The sequence below is a fragment of the Microtus pennsylvanicus genome, chromosome 4 (genome assembly GCF_037038515.1).
Source record: "Microtus pennsylvanicus isolate mMicPen1 chromosome 4, mMicPen1.hap1, whole genome shotgun sequence".
Taxonomy (NCBI): Eukaryota; Metazoa; Chordata; class Mammalia; order Rodentia; family Cricetidae; genus Microtus; species Microtus pennsylvanicus.
This window is the reverse complement of record NC_134582.1, coordinates 98,621,991-98,641,470: the sequence shown is the minus strand read 5'-3', so window position 1 is coordinate 98,641,470 and position 19,480 is coordinate 98,621,991. Positions and strand designations below refer to the sequence as shown.

At 38.9% G+C, this 19,480-nt stretch overlaps 1 protein-coding gene across 1 annotated transcript in view; it reads right to left on the bottom strand.

The window, feature by feature from the left end:
• The window catches only part of Gmds (GDP-mannose 4,6-dehydratase), a 511,111-nt gene that overhangs the window by 250,834 nt on the left and 240,797 nt on the right, over window positions 1-19,480 (bottom strand). Inside the window, exon 7 of the mRNA XM_075969961.1 lies at window positions 19,118-19,245. Coding sequence (XP_075826076.1) covers window positions 19,118-19,245 — 128 coding nt within the window. The remainder of the gene's footprint in view (window positions 1-19,117; window positions 19,246-19,480) is intronic.

Below are 19,480 nucleotides of genomic sequence, written 5' to 3'. Positions count from 1 at the left end.
CTGGTGTGCTTCAGTGTTCTTTATGACTACAATATCTTGGTTTGTAAATCCCCACCTGTTCCCTGGCAATGGGTGTATATGGAATAGGCCTGTCTCCATTGTTACAAAGAGCACACTGCTGATGGCGGACAGTGCCAGAAATCTTTAGACACAAAGTTAGGTTCCTGCAAAGTGAGCCAGTACAGGGGAAATTGACTATAAGAGAAAAGGGGAGGCTGAGAAAGGATATAGAGGCAGAAGAAAAGGAGGAGACAACACAGCTCACAATACAAGGGAAAGCAGTACAGTTAAGTCCTTTCATGGGTACCACATATGTCCAAGATAGTTTATCCAGCCACGATGAGCCTCTGATTCTCAGGAACAAAGTGGGGATCACATACTTATTCTGCAGAGCTGTTGGCAGAACTCCAGGAAGGGCCTATGAAACCTTTTCTACACTTTACACAGGGCTTGGTTAGTGTTAAGGATTCAGGTTGCCACATTAGGATGGAGGACCTCAAAGTACCTATGTTTCTGACGCAGAATCAATACATAGCCTTAGGGTATGAGTATTGGTGTGTGGGAATGACTCTACAGGGTATCCATGCAACTGTACAAGGTATCTCTGGGAAGAAACTTGCAGGCATCAGTGAATTCCTGACCTGGGCCTCAGTCCTCCCAGAAGCATGAGTCTTTAGTAGACACTCCTTAATCTATGAGGCTGATTTTTGCTGGAATCCTCAACTTTCTCTCATTTGCAGACAGAAGACTGGGAGCTAAAGACAGTGATACTCATGTCTGTGTCTGCAAGCACACACCCTGACATCAGTTTCCTATGGGTATTTTCTCTCCTTATTTGGTTAAAGGTGTCTTGGAACCATGGAGCCCCCAACCCCTCCCCCACCTCTGTGTGTGTGTGTGTGTGTGTGTGTGTGTGTGTGTGTAAATGTCTACCTTAAAAATATGAACCCACACAAGCATAGAACCAGATGACTTACAACTTCCCAGGACACAGAGGAGTTAGACTAGATAATAGAGGCTGAGTATTAGCTAATGAAGTGCCACAGTCCAGTGCACAAGTCTTCAGTGCTGAATCCAAACAAAAACCTGGAACCAGTCAATATGATATGATACACAAAGACAGATGAGTTCCTAAAAATACTTTAAAGGAAGTTTTAAATAATTCAAAAATCAATCTCTACCATAGGCTTATAGAAGAATAAACTAAGAGATGTGACATGAATACTCCTAGAATTGTTCCGCCTCCAAGAGATCTTTAAAGCGTATGAGTACTCCCTTTAGGACATGCTTTTTGGAACTCAGAAAGGAACCTCTAGATTCAATTCTTTGGACTTCCAACTGAGAATGCCCTGTAACAGCAAATACTAGGAAGATAATTTTTTCTCTGAAAGGTTTTTCCTTGCCTACCTATAGTCAGACACACCAGAGTAAGAAACTAAAAATCAAACATCACACCAGAGCCAATAATAGCTTTCTCCCAGCTTTGGCTTTTCCCCAGGCTCACTACTCACCTTCCCTAAAACATACGCCCTACCTCATAGTGTTGGCAGAGTCCTCTTCTTCCTCTGCTGTTTAAGGTTAAACCACCAACAGTTCACTGACTTTCATGATTGATATGCCCTCCATGCATATCAATAAATTTTGGCTACTTTTTCTTATGCTAACGTGTTGTTCTTTTTCTTCAGCATACTTAATTATTAGAAATAATTAGAGAGAAAGTCTGAACTTTGCTATGGTGCATTTCTTTCCCAAATGAACAGACCAGTTGCTCCATAGAGCAAATCACAGTAACTTGTTGAGCATTACTAAGCAAGTCAATTATGGACCTATTAAGAAAGATGCTTTCTGGGCCCCCAGGAAACTGGTATATATTTACAAAATGTACAGGTCAAATGGGGTGAAAAAGAGTAATATGTGTACCTATATGTAAAACAATCGACAAGTATGTGTGTGTGTGAGTGTGTGTGTGTGTGTGTGTGTGTGTGTGTGTGTGTGTGTGATGGGACCCAGGGCCTCTGGTGCTAGACAAGCATGCTATCACAATGCTATGGCTTAAACCTTACATTGTTTGTATAGGTATCTCACATTTTTCCACTTTAAAGTTTAACCTAACATAATTTAAAAATGTGTACCAGTTTTGTTCTAGACTTCTCTAAGAAATATATATAATCACCAGGATATTTCTTTGGGACACACACAATTTGAATTGTGACATTACTTCAGTAAAAGTGGTGCTACCTTCATTTTCATCAGCAAGGTTTACAAGCATGCAGAGGTATGCAAAGCTTAGTGTTCCTGTCTGTCTTATCTATTTCCAGTCACCTGTTCTAATTATCACTGTGACACTATGCTGTTCCTTGTGTCAAGATTACTGAAGTCCTGGAGAAGCACAGACTTCTTCATGCTGCTTGCTCACAGATAGTTAGATACTTAAGAATATCTATCTTACCTTGTTCTTCAAAACGTTGAGTGACTGAAGATTATAGCAGAAATCAGGTGTCCTGGGCTAAAAACCTTAGATTTGCCTTAAGGTTAGCCATAAAGGTTAGGCATGCTAGACCCATAGAAGTGACAACATGTACCTCCTTGTGTAGAATGTGCCTGGAGAACATTGAAAAGATGAGGCGGAGCAAATGGAAAGTCCATCAGAAGTACACTGAAAACTTAGATGTGTGCCACACCAGTAAGGTTATGAAAGCTTATAAAAATGTCATTAAGAACAAAATGAACATAAGTCTTGGCAAAGGTCCTTTGTACCAAAGAGAGCTTCTACAAGCAGTGTAGTCAGGCAGTCTTCAAATGGAGTAGAACAACCAGGGAGAACTGTGTTGCATAAAGGTCTCCAAGGAGAATAGCCACTCAGGCTATTTGACACTGAGGGGCTGCGCATTTCTGAATTAACTATCAGAAAGAACAAAGACTAAAACATAGAGTTGTTCTTACAGTTGATTCTGTCAGCAACTAAATGCCTTCTTAGGTACTTTACTTAAAAACTCAGGGGTGAGAGATAACTCAGTGGTTAGAAGAGTCTTACTGCTCTTGCATGGCACCTAGGCTCAGTACCCAGCATCCACACAGGATGTCACGACTGCCTGTAACTCCAGCTCTAGGGAGCCCAAAGTAGTGACATTTCGTCTGTATTGTAATAAATAAAGCTTGCCTGAAGATTAGAGAGTAAAACAATGCCACTGGTCAGCTTTATACACCAGGCAGTGGTGACACACACTTTCATTCCAGTAGCCACACTAGTTTATCACAGAAACAGGGCAGTGTATGCCTTTAATCCCAGTGGTGCACACCTTTAATCCCATTCCTAGAGAGGGTTATGAAGGAAATAGCTCTCAGGCACAGTTACATTCTGAGATTCCTGGAGGCAGGACTGCCATTTCAGTCTAAGAGACTAAGGTAGAGGTAAGAGCCAGTAACCCCAATCTTTCTCTCTCTCTCTCTCTCTCTCTCTCTCTCTCTCTGAGTTTGTTTTTTGTTTGTTTGTTTGTTTGTTTGTTTGTTTTTTCTGGTTTTATGAGACAGGTTTCTCTGTAGCTTTGGAGCCTGTCCTGGAACTAGCTCTAGTAGACCAGGCTGGCCTTGAACTCAGAGATCCACTTGCCTGTGCCTTCTGAGTGCTGGGATTAAAGGCATGAGCCACCACCACCCAGCTATCTAAGTTTTTATTAATCATGCTTCAGTCCAACCCACTCTGGTTCCCAAAGGTACCTGCTCTCATGTGCACATATCTACATAGACATATACATATATAATTAAAAATTTAGAATATTGTAAGCTCCTAATTACCTCCCAAGGTTTTGTTGAGAGCCGTAAACTGCTCTGTCTTGGACTAGTATCTAGAAGTTTCTCAATGAGATTCCCTAGTGACTGCTTTTACCCACAGACAATATTCTAGAAGGCTGAGGCTTTTAACTGCACGTGGCACTGGTTACAGTCACTCCTAAACTTCCTAAACATTCCCTGTGAGGAGACTGAAAAAATTTCCAAGTTCTTCACAGGGATAGGGCTGGTATAGCTGTGGTTCATCAGCTGATTAATGGAGACACAGTGAGAGAATCAGTGATGTGATCAACCACAGAGAAAAGGGCAAAGTGCACAATCTAGTATTTGACCTGTCAGAAAGAAAACTCTAAATAAACAAATACCCAGCATTCATGATGGCAGGTATTGTCTCATAAGGCACCCTAAGTATGTTAGTTTCTGTGGAAATTAGCTATACTGTGGTAAATTTTACTGGTTTCAATACTTAAAGCAAAAAATTTTATAAATATTTTCAAAAACTAAAAAATATCCATTACTTATTTAAAAAATATTGGAGGCTGGGTGAGTTAAATATAGTAGTAACAACAATGTCATGCTTTGATTATTTTTATTAACATTTATGTGTGTGTTTGCATGTGTGTGTGTGCACGCGCACACACACACACAACCTCTAAGGAAGTTAGAAGAATATAAGATTCCCCTGGAGCTGGAATAACAAGCAACTGGGAGATGCCCCATGTATCTGTTGATGCTGGGAATCAAACTCAAGTCCTCTGCAAGAACCACACATGCTCTTAACTGTTGAGTCATTTCTCTGGCCCATTTTATTATTTAGTACTTTGGTGTGGTTTCCAGAAGGTTTTCTTTTTGAGTACTAAAAATACTTATTATTATTGATAGAGATCAAACCCTGGGCCTCCAAAAGGCTAAGTATGCATTTTACCACTGAGTTATCTCACTGCTAGAATATGTAGCATTACATAAAATTATGTTTCTTACAGATGTTGCTTAAAGTATATTTCTATCAGAGGGTACTTCAAATAGCAATTTTCATCCAGTGATGTAAACAAAAATAGATGTCAGCTCAACAGCCCAGAATAACTGGTGAAGGTTGTGGGAGTGGAAGTGGGGAGATGGCATCAGGCTATATAAATTCTTTGTCACTCAGGAAATGTGCAATGTTAGAACATAGAAATGTACTCTGTAGCACAGAGCACTACAATCTGTAACAGGCATTTAAAAACATTATTTGTTTTATAATGCCTACATGAAAAGACTGTCTCTTAAACTGAAATCACAACTTTAGATTATGCATCTTAAATAATACAGAAGTCTAGTGATTATCTCTGAAGAGGGGAAAATTAAAGTGTTTTTTCTGAAGCAGAAAGAGTCACAGCAGAAAGCTGAGTACTCCAAATCAGGCTGGAGGATCACTACAGCACACAAGCAACTGACACCAGTCCACACAATCAATGGTACCTCCATATTTACAGTTCAATAAGAGAGCAGGTGCTAAACTGGAAGATTAAGGTTCCATACAGAGATAATTTGTGAAATTATATGCTTATTCATTCACCTAAAAAACAAAACCAACAAACCAACCACATGATGAAGTTGATACTGGCTGGGAAATAAGACAGGTTTCCTTTAGAACAGTTAAGTATTTAACTTTAAACATTTGCTATAGAAAAACTCGTTTGATGCTTTCCAAAGAAAAACAATCAAACAAACATAGATGACTGGGGTGTAATTTAATGGTATAGCATTTGTTTCCCATATGGGAGGCCTTGGGTTTCTTCTCCAGCATCCATCATAAAAGAAAATAAAAGGAAAATAAAAACAAAAAATCTATCTCTGGAAATAAAATTACAAAAGGAACTTTCTTTGTTCTGTTTCCTGTAAATGGCTTACAGCCTTCTGTGTTGTACATAGTTAATCTAAGTTACATTTGTATCTTAGTCACTGAAACACCTATCTAATGGTATCTGATATCAGATAGTCTCACATAGCCTGGACAGTCAGAAGCAAATGGAGGTCTGGGACAGTTTTTAAGCAAGGGAGTGAACATGAGTCACACTTTATATGGGCCATAGGAGATCAGGACCACGGGAGAGTAGCATTTCTAAAAGGAATCATCTCTGCAAGCATGTTAACATCTCACAGAGAAGAGCAGGAAAAGCTTGAGCTGTTCTATCTTTGGACCATTAATACAGGATGCTGAATCAGGTCACCTTTCCAAACTCTTACAACTTAAAAGAAATTCTCAAAACAAAAATAACAACAAGAAAAAACAAAAACAAATAAAAAAAACCTGTCATATTAAGTACACCCTTTGGGTCTGAAGAATGTTTCTCATACCAAAATAAATATTTAAGTACAAAAAGACAGAAGTGGTCACTTAGATGATAACTATGCTTTATATTGTGTTATAGTTGGGTAATGGCAGCATAAAAATACTTTCTATTTTAATTCGCCTTTGCTAGTTCTTTTCTCCTCTTTAAAAATGTGGAATTTGTCAAAAAGATGAACAGAAATCATGAGCACATGATATGCCTTCTATGCCATACTGGTTTATTTTCAAGGGAAAAGAATTATAGCCAAAGAGGATGCTGGCACGTGCATATAATAATGGTATACACCACTCTGACTTGTAATGTGGACTGAACTATTAAATGATTTAAATGTTCCTCATTAACTTTAATAAGCATTAATTTTTAACTTTTCCTCTCTCTCCTAAAATTAAATCTGAGTGTCCTTCCCAACCCTGTCCACCTCTAAGCAGTATTAAGATTAAGCAGGGTCTTCACAGTATTTTGACTAATTAGGCTATAGGGAAAACAATACCTCAAATAACAAAATTCTTTGATACCAAATTTATTTCAAAGTTTTTAACCCCTAACATTTTCTCTAAAAACGTGCATTAAACATTTTAAAACACCATCCTTGGTAGAATAAAAGCTTTCCATTCCTATTGTTAAAAGCAAAGATCTACTTAAAAGTTGTGGAAGGTCTCCATTTTGTAGGTCTTCCTGTATGACAGGCACTGGGGAAAACACTATCCATTCACTATCTTGCCCAACTTTAAGTACAAAGAGTTGTAAAACATATTCTTCAGTAGAGATTTAACTTGGAGGTAGAACACTTGGTCTAGTGTGACCAGAATCCTAGGTTCCATTCCCAGCAACAACCACAATAAAAAGAACAAGCCCTCATCTGTCATACAGATGAGTAAGCAAGGGAGAGATCTCCCAACCAAGATCTATGGTAGATGGGAGAGCTAGGCCTGAGGTCATGAGAACGGGACAGCTGGCCTGGCACCACATCTGCTCCAGTATTCTAGAAAGCAGGTCCTGTAACTTCATGACAGCACAGTAGAGCTGACTTTGTAAGTGGGGGCATGACTGAACCTGCTCTGGGGTTTTGAGAGTGAGAGAGCTGACTCCAAATCCATCTTCTGCGATGTGGTGGCATGGACTAGGGAAAGATGCCCTCCCCACCCTAGTCCCTTACTGCCTGTGGCAGGCTAGAGAGCTGACCCTGCCTATCTCCAGCTGCAGCACTTGGGAGAGGGGCCCTGCACCAGGAAAGTGAGCCCTGCACCTCACATGGGCAGCATGGTAGAGCTGACCCTGTTGATGCTAGCTTGGTGGTGTGGGCAAGACCTCCCACAACCCCATAGCCTGTGGCAGGCGGGAAAGCTGGCCCTGAGGTCAGGAGAGCAAGAAAGCTGTCCCTGTCTCTCACCAGCTGCACCTCACTTGGGCAACACAGGAGAGTTGGCTCTGGTGGTGCAGATATGAGGGTGTGAATGAGCCAGCCCAAGGGTGTGAGAATAAGAGAACCAGCCAGCTCTGCCCATTGCTGCTTACTGCACGGGGTAAGCTAGCCAGGGTGATGTTGGAGAGTTCGCCCTGGTGGTAATGATAAGGGAAAGCTAACAGGCTAACCAACCCAGTAACCACCCAGGCCCAGAATCAAGGTTATGAGTTGGTCACCCCAACATCCATCCCGTCTCTGATCTGCTGAAGCATGTGAAGGGGCCAGTCCTGTATACTCACAGCTGTCGGATCTCCATGACACAAGACAATAAGAGTCCCAGTGAGGGCCCAATATCAATACTGTGGCAGAAACCAGAGGCCTTGAACAAGACCAACAACTCACGGCAATGAACACTTGCAAGTAAAGGACTAAAGGGTGTACTGTCAGACTCACTGAGTCATACTATAGCTTCTACGATGAGATTTTTCTCTTCTTCCTTTTTTCTTTTCTTTTAAATTTTATTTTGTTTTATTGTAAGGTGAAGGAGTATGCAAGGGCAGAGGAAAGATTTAAAGGGACAGGGAGGTGAGTGGGACCGAGATTCATGATGTGAAATTCACAAAGAATCAATAAAAAGTAAAATTAGAAAAAAAGAAGAAACAAACAACAACAACAACAAAAAACAAAACTCCCTACCCAATACTGATCTAAATGTGAACTCTAGAGTTTGTTATGAATCAGGGAGGGGAGGGAGGAAGAGAGAAAAAAACTCTTGGATGTTTGTTTCTAAAACAAAGATGCTATAATAAAATATAATATTTCATAAAATGGAAAACAAGGGCCAGAAAAAAAATAGTATCTGTGGAACATCACAACATTAAATTACAGACTTGTAAGCTGTTGGTTACAATTTTTGGAAATAAGTCAAATGATCAGTTGATCTTTTCTGTGAGGAATGAAGGGTCAAAGTAGCATTACAAACTGCTTTTTAAAAGGATTTATATGTATGTGTGTATTCATGTAAGTATGCACATGTGTGTGGGTGCCTGCAGAGACCAGAAGAGGGTCTTTTAGATCTGTGTGGTTAGAGAGTTGTGAACTTTGCAAAATGGTTTCTGGGAATCAAATTCCTATCCTCTAGAATAGCAGAGAACACTCTTAACAGTTGTGCCATCTCTGCAGCCTTATAAACTGTCTGATGTATAGAATGTGTACTCTGTATAATCCTTTCATTATATAATTTGCATATTTTTTAGTATTCATTATTAATTCCAGCCTTTATTGTTAATGAACCCTAGTTTGTTTCCAGTACTCACACTGGGTAACTTACAATAGTCTATAATTCCAGTTCCTGGGGGAATCCAATACCTCTGGTCTCTATGGGCACCTTAACACATCTGCACATACCCACAGACAGATACAACATATACACATATGTACATTAGAATAAATATTAAAAAGGTAATATATATTCTAGTAGAAATCCTCTCCCTTAAAGAATAAGACAAACAATGTAATTCTTTTTGAAAAGACAACATTGTAGCTACAATGGGAAAACAGAATAATATATGAAGAATGACAACATGCAATCTTCCACCTTGGAAACATCAGACTTTAAAGGAACTTGTAGTGTAAGTTCCCATCACTGTAGTTGAGCTGCAAGACCACCAGTGTAACACCAGCTCTCAGAAAGCCGCAGGGTGGCCTTGCAAAAGTACACAAAGCAGCACAGGAACAGGAAACAAGCCAGATGGTTCTGCTGAGAGAGCATTTTTTTTCCCTGAATAAATCCAAAAAAAGTATTAATAGGTCAAATGCAAAAATACAGAGTAAGTAAAATAGAAGTCTAGTCAGAGATGTATATAAATGAAGCACAGTTGGTTTTGCATTATATTACAATCTGCATTGATAAATACATGTTAGGAGAAGAAGTTACATATAGATTAATCCCATAGTAGGTCCCATTGACAGAACTTTTAAATATAATCTGAAGTAACTGCAGTGTGTACTCTGGCTTCTTACACACAATGTAAAATGTGGTTATCTCCCACTACAAAAAGTCTATAAGCAGGATGAAACCTGACATAGAAATCTAAGTTGGTTTCTTAAGAATGCTCCCCTAGTCTATATCTGTGCCACAGAAGGCACATGATCTTGGGCAAGTATCTTTTAGGGGACCTGGTTTTGTGTGCACAAACTCATTGTATCTCTTAGAGGGCAGTTCTTCCATTTCTTCAATTAGAAGCTTGGAGCACAACACCTAACTGCTTAGATGCCCCTCCAGCAGATTGGCATGAGACATACATGTGGTTAATGAAATCCTTGACCAATCTGTTGGAGCTCTATGTCCTTCTTTGTTCTGACCCTGGCCACATTTGACTGCCTGGCCAAGGTGGAAAGAACATAGGAAAAGAAGAGTTACTGTCTGCCTGGGATCATAGGAGGCTTGGAATAATCCCAAACAGATCCCTGGCATCTCTGAGTTACATGCTGGCCACTACCAACCCTTGGACTTCATGCATGCCTCTATTGACATATGAAGCAATTGTCACGAATGGCTACTGGGAACATTAGATTGTGAGACTTTGTTTTATTGCAAACAAATAGTGGCTCTGAACACTGTAAATCTATACTGTCAGCAGAAGAGTCTGAAAGACATAATGCAAGGCTTCTTCAGTGCCTGAATTAGACAAACCCATATACACCTTAGAACTGAGGAGCAAACCAAGGGCATTGAGCTTGCAAGGCAAGCCCTCTCTACCACTGAGTTAAAACCCCAATGACAAAAGCTGTTTTCTGCAAATAAAAATAGAGTTGTTCACAAATGCAGGAGTGGGAAGGACTTCCCTGTTGCTCAAAATTGGCTAACAACCTCTGAAAAGTCAAAGCTGTGCTGAAAACCTCCGGTTCTTGCAGGTGTCAAAACTGTCTGAAAAGACCTTTAGTAGACTATTATCTATCCAGTGCTGACTTGTGTGTTCTAGCCTTCTATTCTCATGTGTACTTTTACTCCATTCTACATGGATAACACAGATTCAGGAGAAATAAATGAGTACCTGTATATAATAAAATGCTTTGCCTACCGCTATGGCTGATGAACAAAAATATGGGGTAAGGAGGTTTACATTTAAATCACTATTGGCCCTGTCACAGATATCCTGCTGGAAGAGTAGGGCCCTATCTGACACTCACAAAAGAGGGAGGGAGGAAAAAGCAAGGGAAAAAGGGAATGAAGGGAGATGAAAAAAGTAAATGATTTAGACACAGGAAAGAAAGAGCAGCTAAGGACAGGGAAGGTCAGCATCTAGGGAGTTAGGAGAGATTCTACTAAAGTGTCTAAGCCACTCTGCTTTCTTTGAGCCTTATTAGCCTTCTATGATCCTAGGGTTCTACGCCATACATACTTAAGCTAGCAAACCTGTAATTCTTCAGGGATAATTTTAATAAATGACTCACCGGCCCGAGCCACTCAAGGATGCTGTTTCCCAAAGGCCCTGACAGATCGTAAACCACAATGTAACTTTCAGCTCTACTGACAAAAGGCAATGGAATTTAAACCACCCTGCCACTTCTTGAACCTTCTTCAGTGTTTTGTTTTAAAGATAAGGATCAAATGAGTTCTGTAAAACTTGTATTTCCTGTACAGAGGTGATATCTTCCTCAAATTATATGACTGTACAACTATTAAGTTAATACTGAAGAGGAAGTCTTCTGTTTAAAATGTAGGATTTGGCCTTGCAACTTCTGGCTCTTCAAATATCTCACAGTGCTTCTCATTCCATTTCTCATGTTGAGGTTGAATAAGGGGAGAACTTAGAAGGTCAGTTACCAAACAGGTCATTTAAAATATTATTATAATTATTTGTACACCTAGTGAAATATATATAGCTGTGCAGTGGTCACTATTTAAAGACAGAGAAGTATGTTTGAGACTTGGTTAAGTGATTAAGAGGAGTTGCTGCTTTTGAAAACAAATGGCAGTTCACAACCATAATATGTATTGTAACGAGTTCTAGGGGAGCTGACACCTTCTTCTGGCCATTGTAGGCACTGAACACACACACACACACACACACACACACACACACACACACACACACACACACACTAGTGCACATAGCCATGCAGGCAAACACTCACAAATAAATGGATATTTAAAGTCAGTGGAAAGAAGCTTTGAGACCTCACAAGGATAGCCGAGATACCAAAAGTGGACCTGAAAACCAAGCACTAAAGAAAGACTCAGGAGATAGGAAAGAACCTCAGCACAGGCACCAACGGAGGTCTTCACAGAAGAAAGGGCAGCTTCTTATAGCGACAGTGCTTTTTTGTTTCTGTCCTAGTTAGAGTCAAAGGTTTCTAGGGAGAAACCAAATGCAAAAATGCAAATCACAGGAGATCAAAAGCCAGGAATATATTCTATCTGAGTTTAAAAAAAGATCTGATGAGAACTTCCTGTATTTATGTTTAAACTTGAAATTTTAGATACAGTTACAATCAACAAGTTATTTCTGACATAAAGGAGACGCTGTGTGAAGAAAAGAAAAAAAAGAATGTGAAACTACTGGAATACTAATGTTTGTCTTTTCTTAGTAAATAGGAGGTAGGTATTACTGTGTCATATTCTTGGTGGCTAGAGGTGGGAGGCCACAATCATCTGCCTGGAATGCCTCCTGTCCCCTCTAACACAGGTGCCCAAACAACCTTCATTATGTTCTGTGAGTCAGAGGCTTTGTGACAGACTGAGGGACTGGACCTGTCTTTTCAACATGTAGGACTCAATCCACCAGCAGGAAATGAGGTGACACCCACCAAGAACCTCATCGAAAACTGCAGAGTACTCTCCTTTCTTCTTTCTGTACAGCCTGCTTTGTATTTTACCCTCCTCTGAAGTAAGTCTGAATAGAAATAGTCAAGGCTTCAGGGACACTGCTCTAAGTTCCAGTTCATACTCAGGTATAGCACAGCCCTGGATGCCATCCCCAGCACATCACACCCAGGATTTCTAAGTACAATGGTATTTATGTTTAAAAACAAAGGCCCTAGCAAGGCAGTGGTGGGGCACACCTTTAATTCCAGCACTTGGGAGGCAGAGGCAGGCAGATCTCTGTGAATTAGAGGCTAGCCTGGTCTATAAGGGCTAGTTCCAGGACAGACTCAAAGCTACAGAGAAACCCTGTCTCAAACAGCCCACAATAAAAATAGATAAATGAATAAACAAACAACAAATCAACTCCAAACAAACAAACAATCCCCCACAAACGAAGTCCCTTATTAGGTGACCTGCTCCCAAATTTAGTGTGTTGGAGTTAACAAAAGATGAGGAAAGAAGAAAAACAAAACTAAAGATTTCCAGTAAACCTGCAATAAAAATCTGTGTCTACCTAGAAGGATTCTCCATTAAATGAGTGCCTTGAGAGCTGAGCCAGCCCATTAAAAAAGAGGGTTCTAAACTGCTCATGCCACGTTATCAGACACAGGGAACACTAGATTTTGAGCTATTATTCTGCTTTTATTTTATTTTTTTTAATTCAGTGTCAGTGGATCTTGCATTTTTATAGTTTTTGTCTGCTCAGATAACATTAAAAATAGGAATAAAGTCTAATAGTTGAACCTAATTTCTAATTTTCTGCTGTTAGAAGAATCTGGCACAGCATAAGAGCATATAGTTAAAACTACATTTTCTTTACAGCAGGTTCTTGAACTTATTTTGCTGGAATCCTGGAAATCCATCACATATCCAACAACAAAAATGTGGTAAAATCATGTTCAGTGAAATGCCTTAGGCTAAGAAAATCTCTATAATAACAGATATCTCATATGTATACAATTTAAAAAGGATGACAATTTAGAAAAAGTCATATATTTACTGGAATTTGTTCTGTACTAGGCAAGTTGGGTTTCAAATAAAGTTGGAATTCAAAATAAAGATGAAAAAGATTGAGGCCCTCCCTTAAGGATTCCCTAAGAAATAACACATAGTCCCAAGTCAATGGAAGACCATTGTGACTCAAGCAAACCTTTAGGGATAATCTATTATTGACCATCTTATGCCTATGCATAAATGGGCATGTATGTGGTTAAAACCATGTTCAATATGGAGAAAGAACGTTCAAAGTAAGCAAAGGTTTGCATGATCTACACCTGTCAGTCCAAACAGAGAGCCACTTGAATTATAGCCTTAATAATAATTAATTTTAAAAAATGCCCCAAACAATAATCAGGGTCCTCGAGTATCTTCACTCTTGTGGCCCTGACCTTGCACTCTACAGCTTTGCTTTGAATAAAGTCTCGCTGTTACATTGCAATCTGTATGAGACTTTACTGCAGTTTGTGTTAGTCTTTATTTCATTTCTTTAAAGGAGAGACCAGGAACCTGGAAATATTGTCCAGACTCCAACCATGTTGTTGTTATGATCCCACTCATGAGAATGAGAAGAAGAGACATTAGGAGTAAATAGGAGCAAAAATAAAGAGTGTTTCTTTACTCAAGGGAATGTTTGGCTTAGGACATTTTGGTTTTGTGGGTTTGGATAAAAGAGTACAATTAACTGTTTGTATTAAAGGGTCCCCTGAGGCCAAGCCCAGGAACCTGGGCACAGCGTGGGCACTCTAGTGGTCCAGAAACCAACAGGGCAGATCCCTAAGCCTCCCGGCCAGGCTTCATGAGGACACACCATGTAATTTAAGTAAATGATTTCCTGCAATAAAGGTGACCATAAGTAGAATAAAGCCAAATTATGTCTGACAATGAATTGAAAACAGGGATTTTTGCCCTTTAGTTTTTGTGATGGGGACAGAGAAGGAAAAGAGAATAAGAGATAGAGAGGAAGAGACAGAAAAGGGGGAGAAAATGAAAGAGAGCAGAGAAGATTTGTATTATATTTCATGAATATAAAAGACAATATTGATTGCAAATACATTTTTTCCTTTCCACAATGCACTAGTGTAAAAGTGAAGCACTGAATGCTAGTATTCGGTTATATTTGCAAAAATATCTGCGAGCTTAGGTGGTATCCTATGTAATGAGGATATTCCATCTACACTGCACAAATAATCTTGCTATTAAAATTAAAGAACTTTCATTCATTCACGGGAAAAAGTAGATATCAGGTGAATGAAGCTGAGAGTAGGGGACCTAGAGGAGTGTTGGAGGCCTATATACAAAAATGAAGGTGGAAGGCAGGCAGATGGGAAGAGGAGGCAGAGAAATGTTTATACAGAAGATTTGGGATCTTCATTTAGAAGAATCGCAAAGTTTCTATGTTTTTCTAACACACTCAACATTTCTAGAAAGACAGCCTGAAAATGTCTTTTGTCAGGTTCCAGATAGGTGTAGCCACTCAAGGGAAAGGAGCCCTCTCGTGCTAAGAGTATACTTTTATAGCTCCTGCCAATGAACTTATCCAGTATTTTCTGGCTAAAATCATGTTCCAGAAAATTTTATAAACATAAACTACTGTCAGAGCTTATTAATCAAAAACTGTTATCAAAATCTTTATGTAAGCACCTGGCACCACTTTGTAGAGTATTAGTAGGTATCTATACTTGTCTTTGTTGTTGTTGTAGTTATTATTTTGTTTTGTTTTGTTTAAAGGGTACCTAGGTCAAGAAAGTTTGGGTCCCTACCTCAATCTAAGCAGGGAATACAACACAGTCAGACGTCATGTATTTGAGGTAGCCCTCCTAATATAAAAAAAATGCCTAACTTTGTATAATAGAGCTTTTTCCTCAGTCTTATGTGACTTTAAATAAAGCATAGAAAATTGTAATTAGCTGCAATTAGAATTGTGACCATGGCATTTCTCAACTGAGTCTATGTTGAAGCCTCCTTCTTTGACTATATTTCACCATCTTTCCTACAGCACAGACAATGGGAGTTGGCTTGAACAGAGTGTCCATGAACAGCACACTCACCAAGAGTTTTTTTCACTATTCATGAAGAAAAGAAACATGAAAATATCCAACGGGCCCAGTTTGTGGAACAGATGAAGTCCCAAATAAATATAAGCACTGCCAAGTTAAGGACCCCAGTGCTTCAAACACATGGGACTGGCCATACCTTCCCCAGTCTATGGAGATGGTGACAGTATGTGCGGAAAATGTTAACTGGGAAATTGCAAACTGATATTTCCCCCAACTTCTTCTTTCTAGATATTTACAGCCTGGTTTATTCCCCTATAGAGAACCCCCGGCACATAGATTAGCTAAACCCACCTCCTCATTCGGCTGTATTAATAACTTGCATCTTTATTAATGCCATAAACCTGCCTTTTCAATTTAGTTAGATGTATAAAACAAACTTGCTGAATTTCCGAACCATTGGTGTGTTTCCATCAGAGGACACAGCCCATCCAATCCCGGATTTTCTATACATGTGTCTGTCCTTTCTTCATGACTCACAAGCCAGTCAGGTCAATCCCTAAACTGCGCAGGTCACACCAGACCAGTGAAATAGTAAAGAAAATAAAAACGTGGAAAGTTTCAGGGATCTAGCTATGTTTTATTAGAAATATGAAATCTTGATGTCTTATCTTTGCATAAGTTAAGATTCAAAACTGAAGGCCATTAGCACTACAGTAATTAGTAAATAGTACTTTTTAAAATGTTGTATTATTTGATGTTAATTATGGTATAAGGGAGGTCAGCATTTTGAACACTTCAAAATGTTTATAAAAAAAACTGGAAAAGTTGTAACGACTTATTCATTTGGAATGGATCATAATTTAATGCAGTTTTAACATTTGTTCTTCAAATTGAAAGGTATTTTGTCCACTTAAATTATTCTTAAAGCATTTTAGCCTAGGGAACAGGACTGTAAGTAGATGTTAATGAGTCAGAATCAGCAACAAAAAATGACTGCATAAATTAATGTAAAAATGTTTATGAAAAAAAGAGAGTATGTATAATATCCCCAAATTTGTAGCTAACATTTTTTAGAGCTGTCACATCCTTTTCACAGATGAATAAATTGAGGTATAACTGGTGTGAGCAGAGCAGAAATTCATCTTATTATTGGGATCTACCATGTTGAAGCAAGAAAAGCAATTGTTCTCCACACCTATATGAAAAACTTCTAGATTTACCAATAGTTTTGTGTTTAAATGAGAGGCACTGTGTTCAATTAATATGTGTAAATGAGATATTAGTATGACCTGTTTGTTCTACACCTGCCAATAGGCTGGCTATCTGTCAGGAAACACATGTTTCTTAAACAAGTCATGCTCCTCTGGACTTTTATGACTGTTGCCTTTATTTCTGGTAAAAAAAAATGCAATTGCAAGTCTCTAAAATAATCTCATTTTAATAAGCTTAGAACCAAAAGAAATGACACTACTTCTTTAAATAAAATGCAGTGAACTACAAAATTTTAAATAATGCCGTTTCTTTTTTTCAGGAACCAAGTAATTTAGACTTATTTGAGAACATATAAATGTGAACTATAAAACAGCTTCTTACATTAACAACATATGTTACTGCTGGAAACCCAGAATCCTCCATACATAAAACCACTTGTCCAGAAGAACAAAAAGCCTGAGCTGTCGCAGGGCCTTACTGTGTGAGAGTGACTGGGTTGTGTGTCATGTGACACTTTCCCATTTTTTATTAAAAGACCTAATCACCGTAATCACAGGTGGATCTTTTCATATTTTGGCTTTGGGGCATATAGTACTATACCGACTTGTCACTTACAACTGTGACTTCATTTGAGACAAACTTTGAAATGTATTTAAGCTAAAATGTTCATGAGCTTTTAATTTTTACATGAATACAAACAGGCCTTTGTGTGAAGATCTGGCTGTACCTCCTAGAAAAGGTTCTTGACCCTTTCAAGTGTGAGAAGGACACAGGGCCACTGGTTCTAACAAGCTTCTCTTATCATTTATGTGCATATTACCACTCACATTGCTTTATATTGAATTTTTTGTCTAATTAAAAATGTCATTTCTCTGCCAGGAGGTGGTGGCACACACCTTTAATCCCAACACTTGGGAGTCAGCAGCAGGTAGATCTAAGCGGGTTCAAGGAACTCACTCTACCATGGGAGTTCCAAGACATAAGGACTGTTACACAGAGAAACCCTGCCTCAAAAAACAAAACAAACCAAGTGAACAAACAAACAAAAACAAAATGTCATTTTTTTCACTCCTACCATAAAGGTTTATATATATTCATTTCAAAGACATGGTGATAAAGAATGAAAAGAAAGTGCAACCTGGACAAGGCGCTTTTAAAACATGGTGGGGCATCTACGTGACTATAAAATTTAATGAATTTCTGAGTTCTGGATATAGCCAGTCTCTCTCTCTCTCTCTCTCTCTCTCTCTCTCTCTCTCTCTCTCTCTCTCTCTCTCTCTCTCTCTCTCTCTCTCTGAGTTTGTTTTTTGTTTGTTTGTTTGTTTTTTCTGGTTTTATGAGACAGGTTTCTCTGTAGCTTTGGAGCCTGTCCTGGAACTAGCTCTAGTAGACCAGGCTGGCCTTGAACTCAGAGATCCACTTGCCTGTGCCTTCTGAGTGCTGGGATTAAAGGCATGAGCCACCACCACCCAGCTATCTAAGTTTTTATTAATCATGCTTCAGTCCAACCCACTCTGGTTCCCAAAGGTACCTGCTCTCATTTTATTTTAAGCGCGCGCTTAAAATAAAAAATAAATAAATTGAATGTAACTGAGTATATTTGGTCCCTGAGGCAGGTACATTTAGAGATAGTATTCTCAGCATTTCTAAGTATATGTAGGTGAGTAACAGAATGCTAGACACCATGAATATTATTAAGAAAATAACATGCTCATTGTTACAAAACTTGCCTCCATTTAAGGTTTCAACTACTCCAGCAATGGATGTTTAAAAGCATGTTAATCAGAGCAAAGCAATTTTGTTTAAAAGAACTAAAAAAGAAAACTGTGCTATCTGCATGTAACTGAGTGAACAAAAGCTGTCTTAACTTGATAGGAATTCCAGGAGTGGAAACCTTTAACTTTACCATAGTCAACTTTCTAACTATACCATGTTATTTTGTAACAGAACCACGATGGGTAAATTCAGTGATATGTAATGGCAGGAAGTATGTGGGCTTATGGCCAACCATTTAGCACAGAACCTAGAGCTCCATAACAGCAGTATTCTGAGAGGAACTTGAGAGACTGCATGCTAAAGGTCTTAGTTTAAGTAATCCAAGATTGGATATTATTTGTTGAAGATATGAGAACTGGTGGTATTGTGAATGTTGGGGTGGGAAAGGAGGGAAATACGAAACAAGTCAGGTTGATAAAAACTTTAGAGAGCAAATAATAACCTTCCAACACTATAAACACCAATTTACACATCCATCAAAGTACTGGCCAGCACTTTTGTTTCAATCAAATTAAAAGAAAATTTGGGAAGGATTTCTTTGTTAAGTAGAATCAGCATGCCCAATCTATGCTTCTGAGCCATGCATCCTTAAACAGAGTTTAACATGTTTAACCATATTTATGTCAGCAGAAGCTTATGTCTGACCACTTCTAGGTCAACCTTCTCACTGCAGGCCTGGCATTAAAAGTATCAACTGATACAGGCAGTTTTAATGTAATGAGTCAGGTCTTACCTCTACATAGTCCTTGGCATGGCCCCAGTCTCGTTTGGCATCCAGATTTCCCAAACTGAAACATTCCAGTTGTCCAAGGTAAATCTTAGCTACTGACCGGCTAATTTTTCGAGTAACAAAATTTGCTCCTAAAAAGAAACAAAAGATGTATTATCAGTAGAGTACATTTGACATTTAACAGTTTGGTGCACCAAAGACAGTATCAGCCTCTGGGCATTTCTTTCATCCTATCTCCCCCCTAAAAACAGTAACATAAAAAGGAGAACGATCATTAGCTGTCAGTTAGACAAGCTAAGAAGCTCTAACTCTAAGTGTCATATCAGCTCTACTTTCATAACAAACCTTTCTTCTTTGGAGGATGTC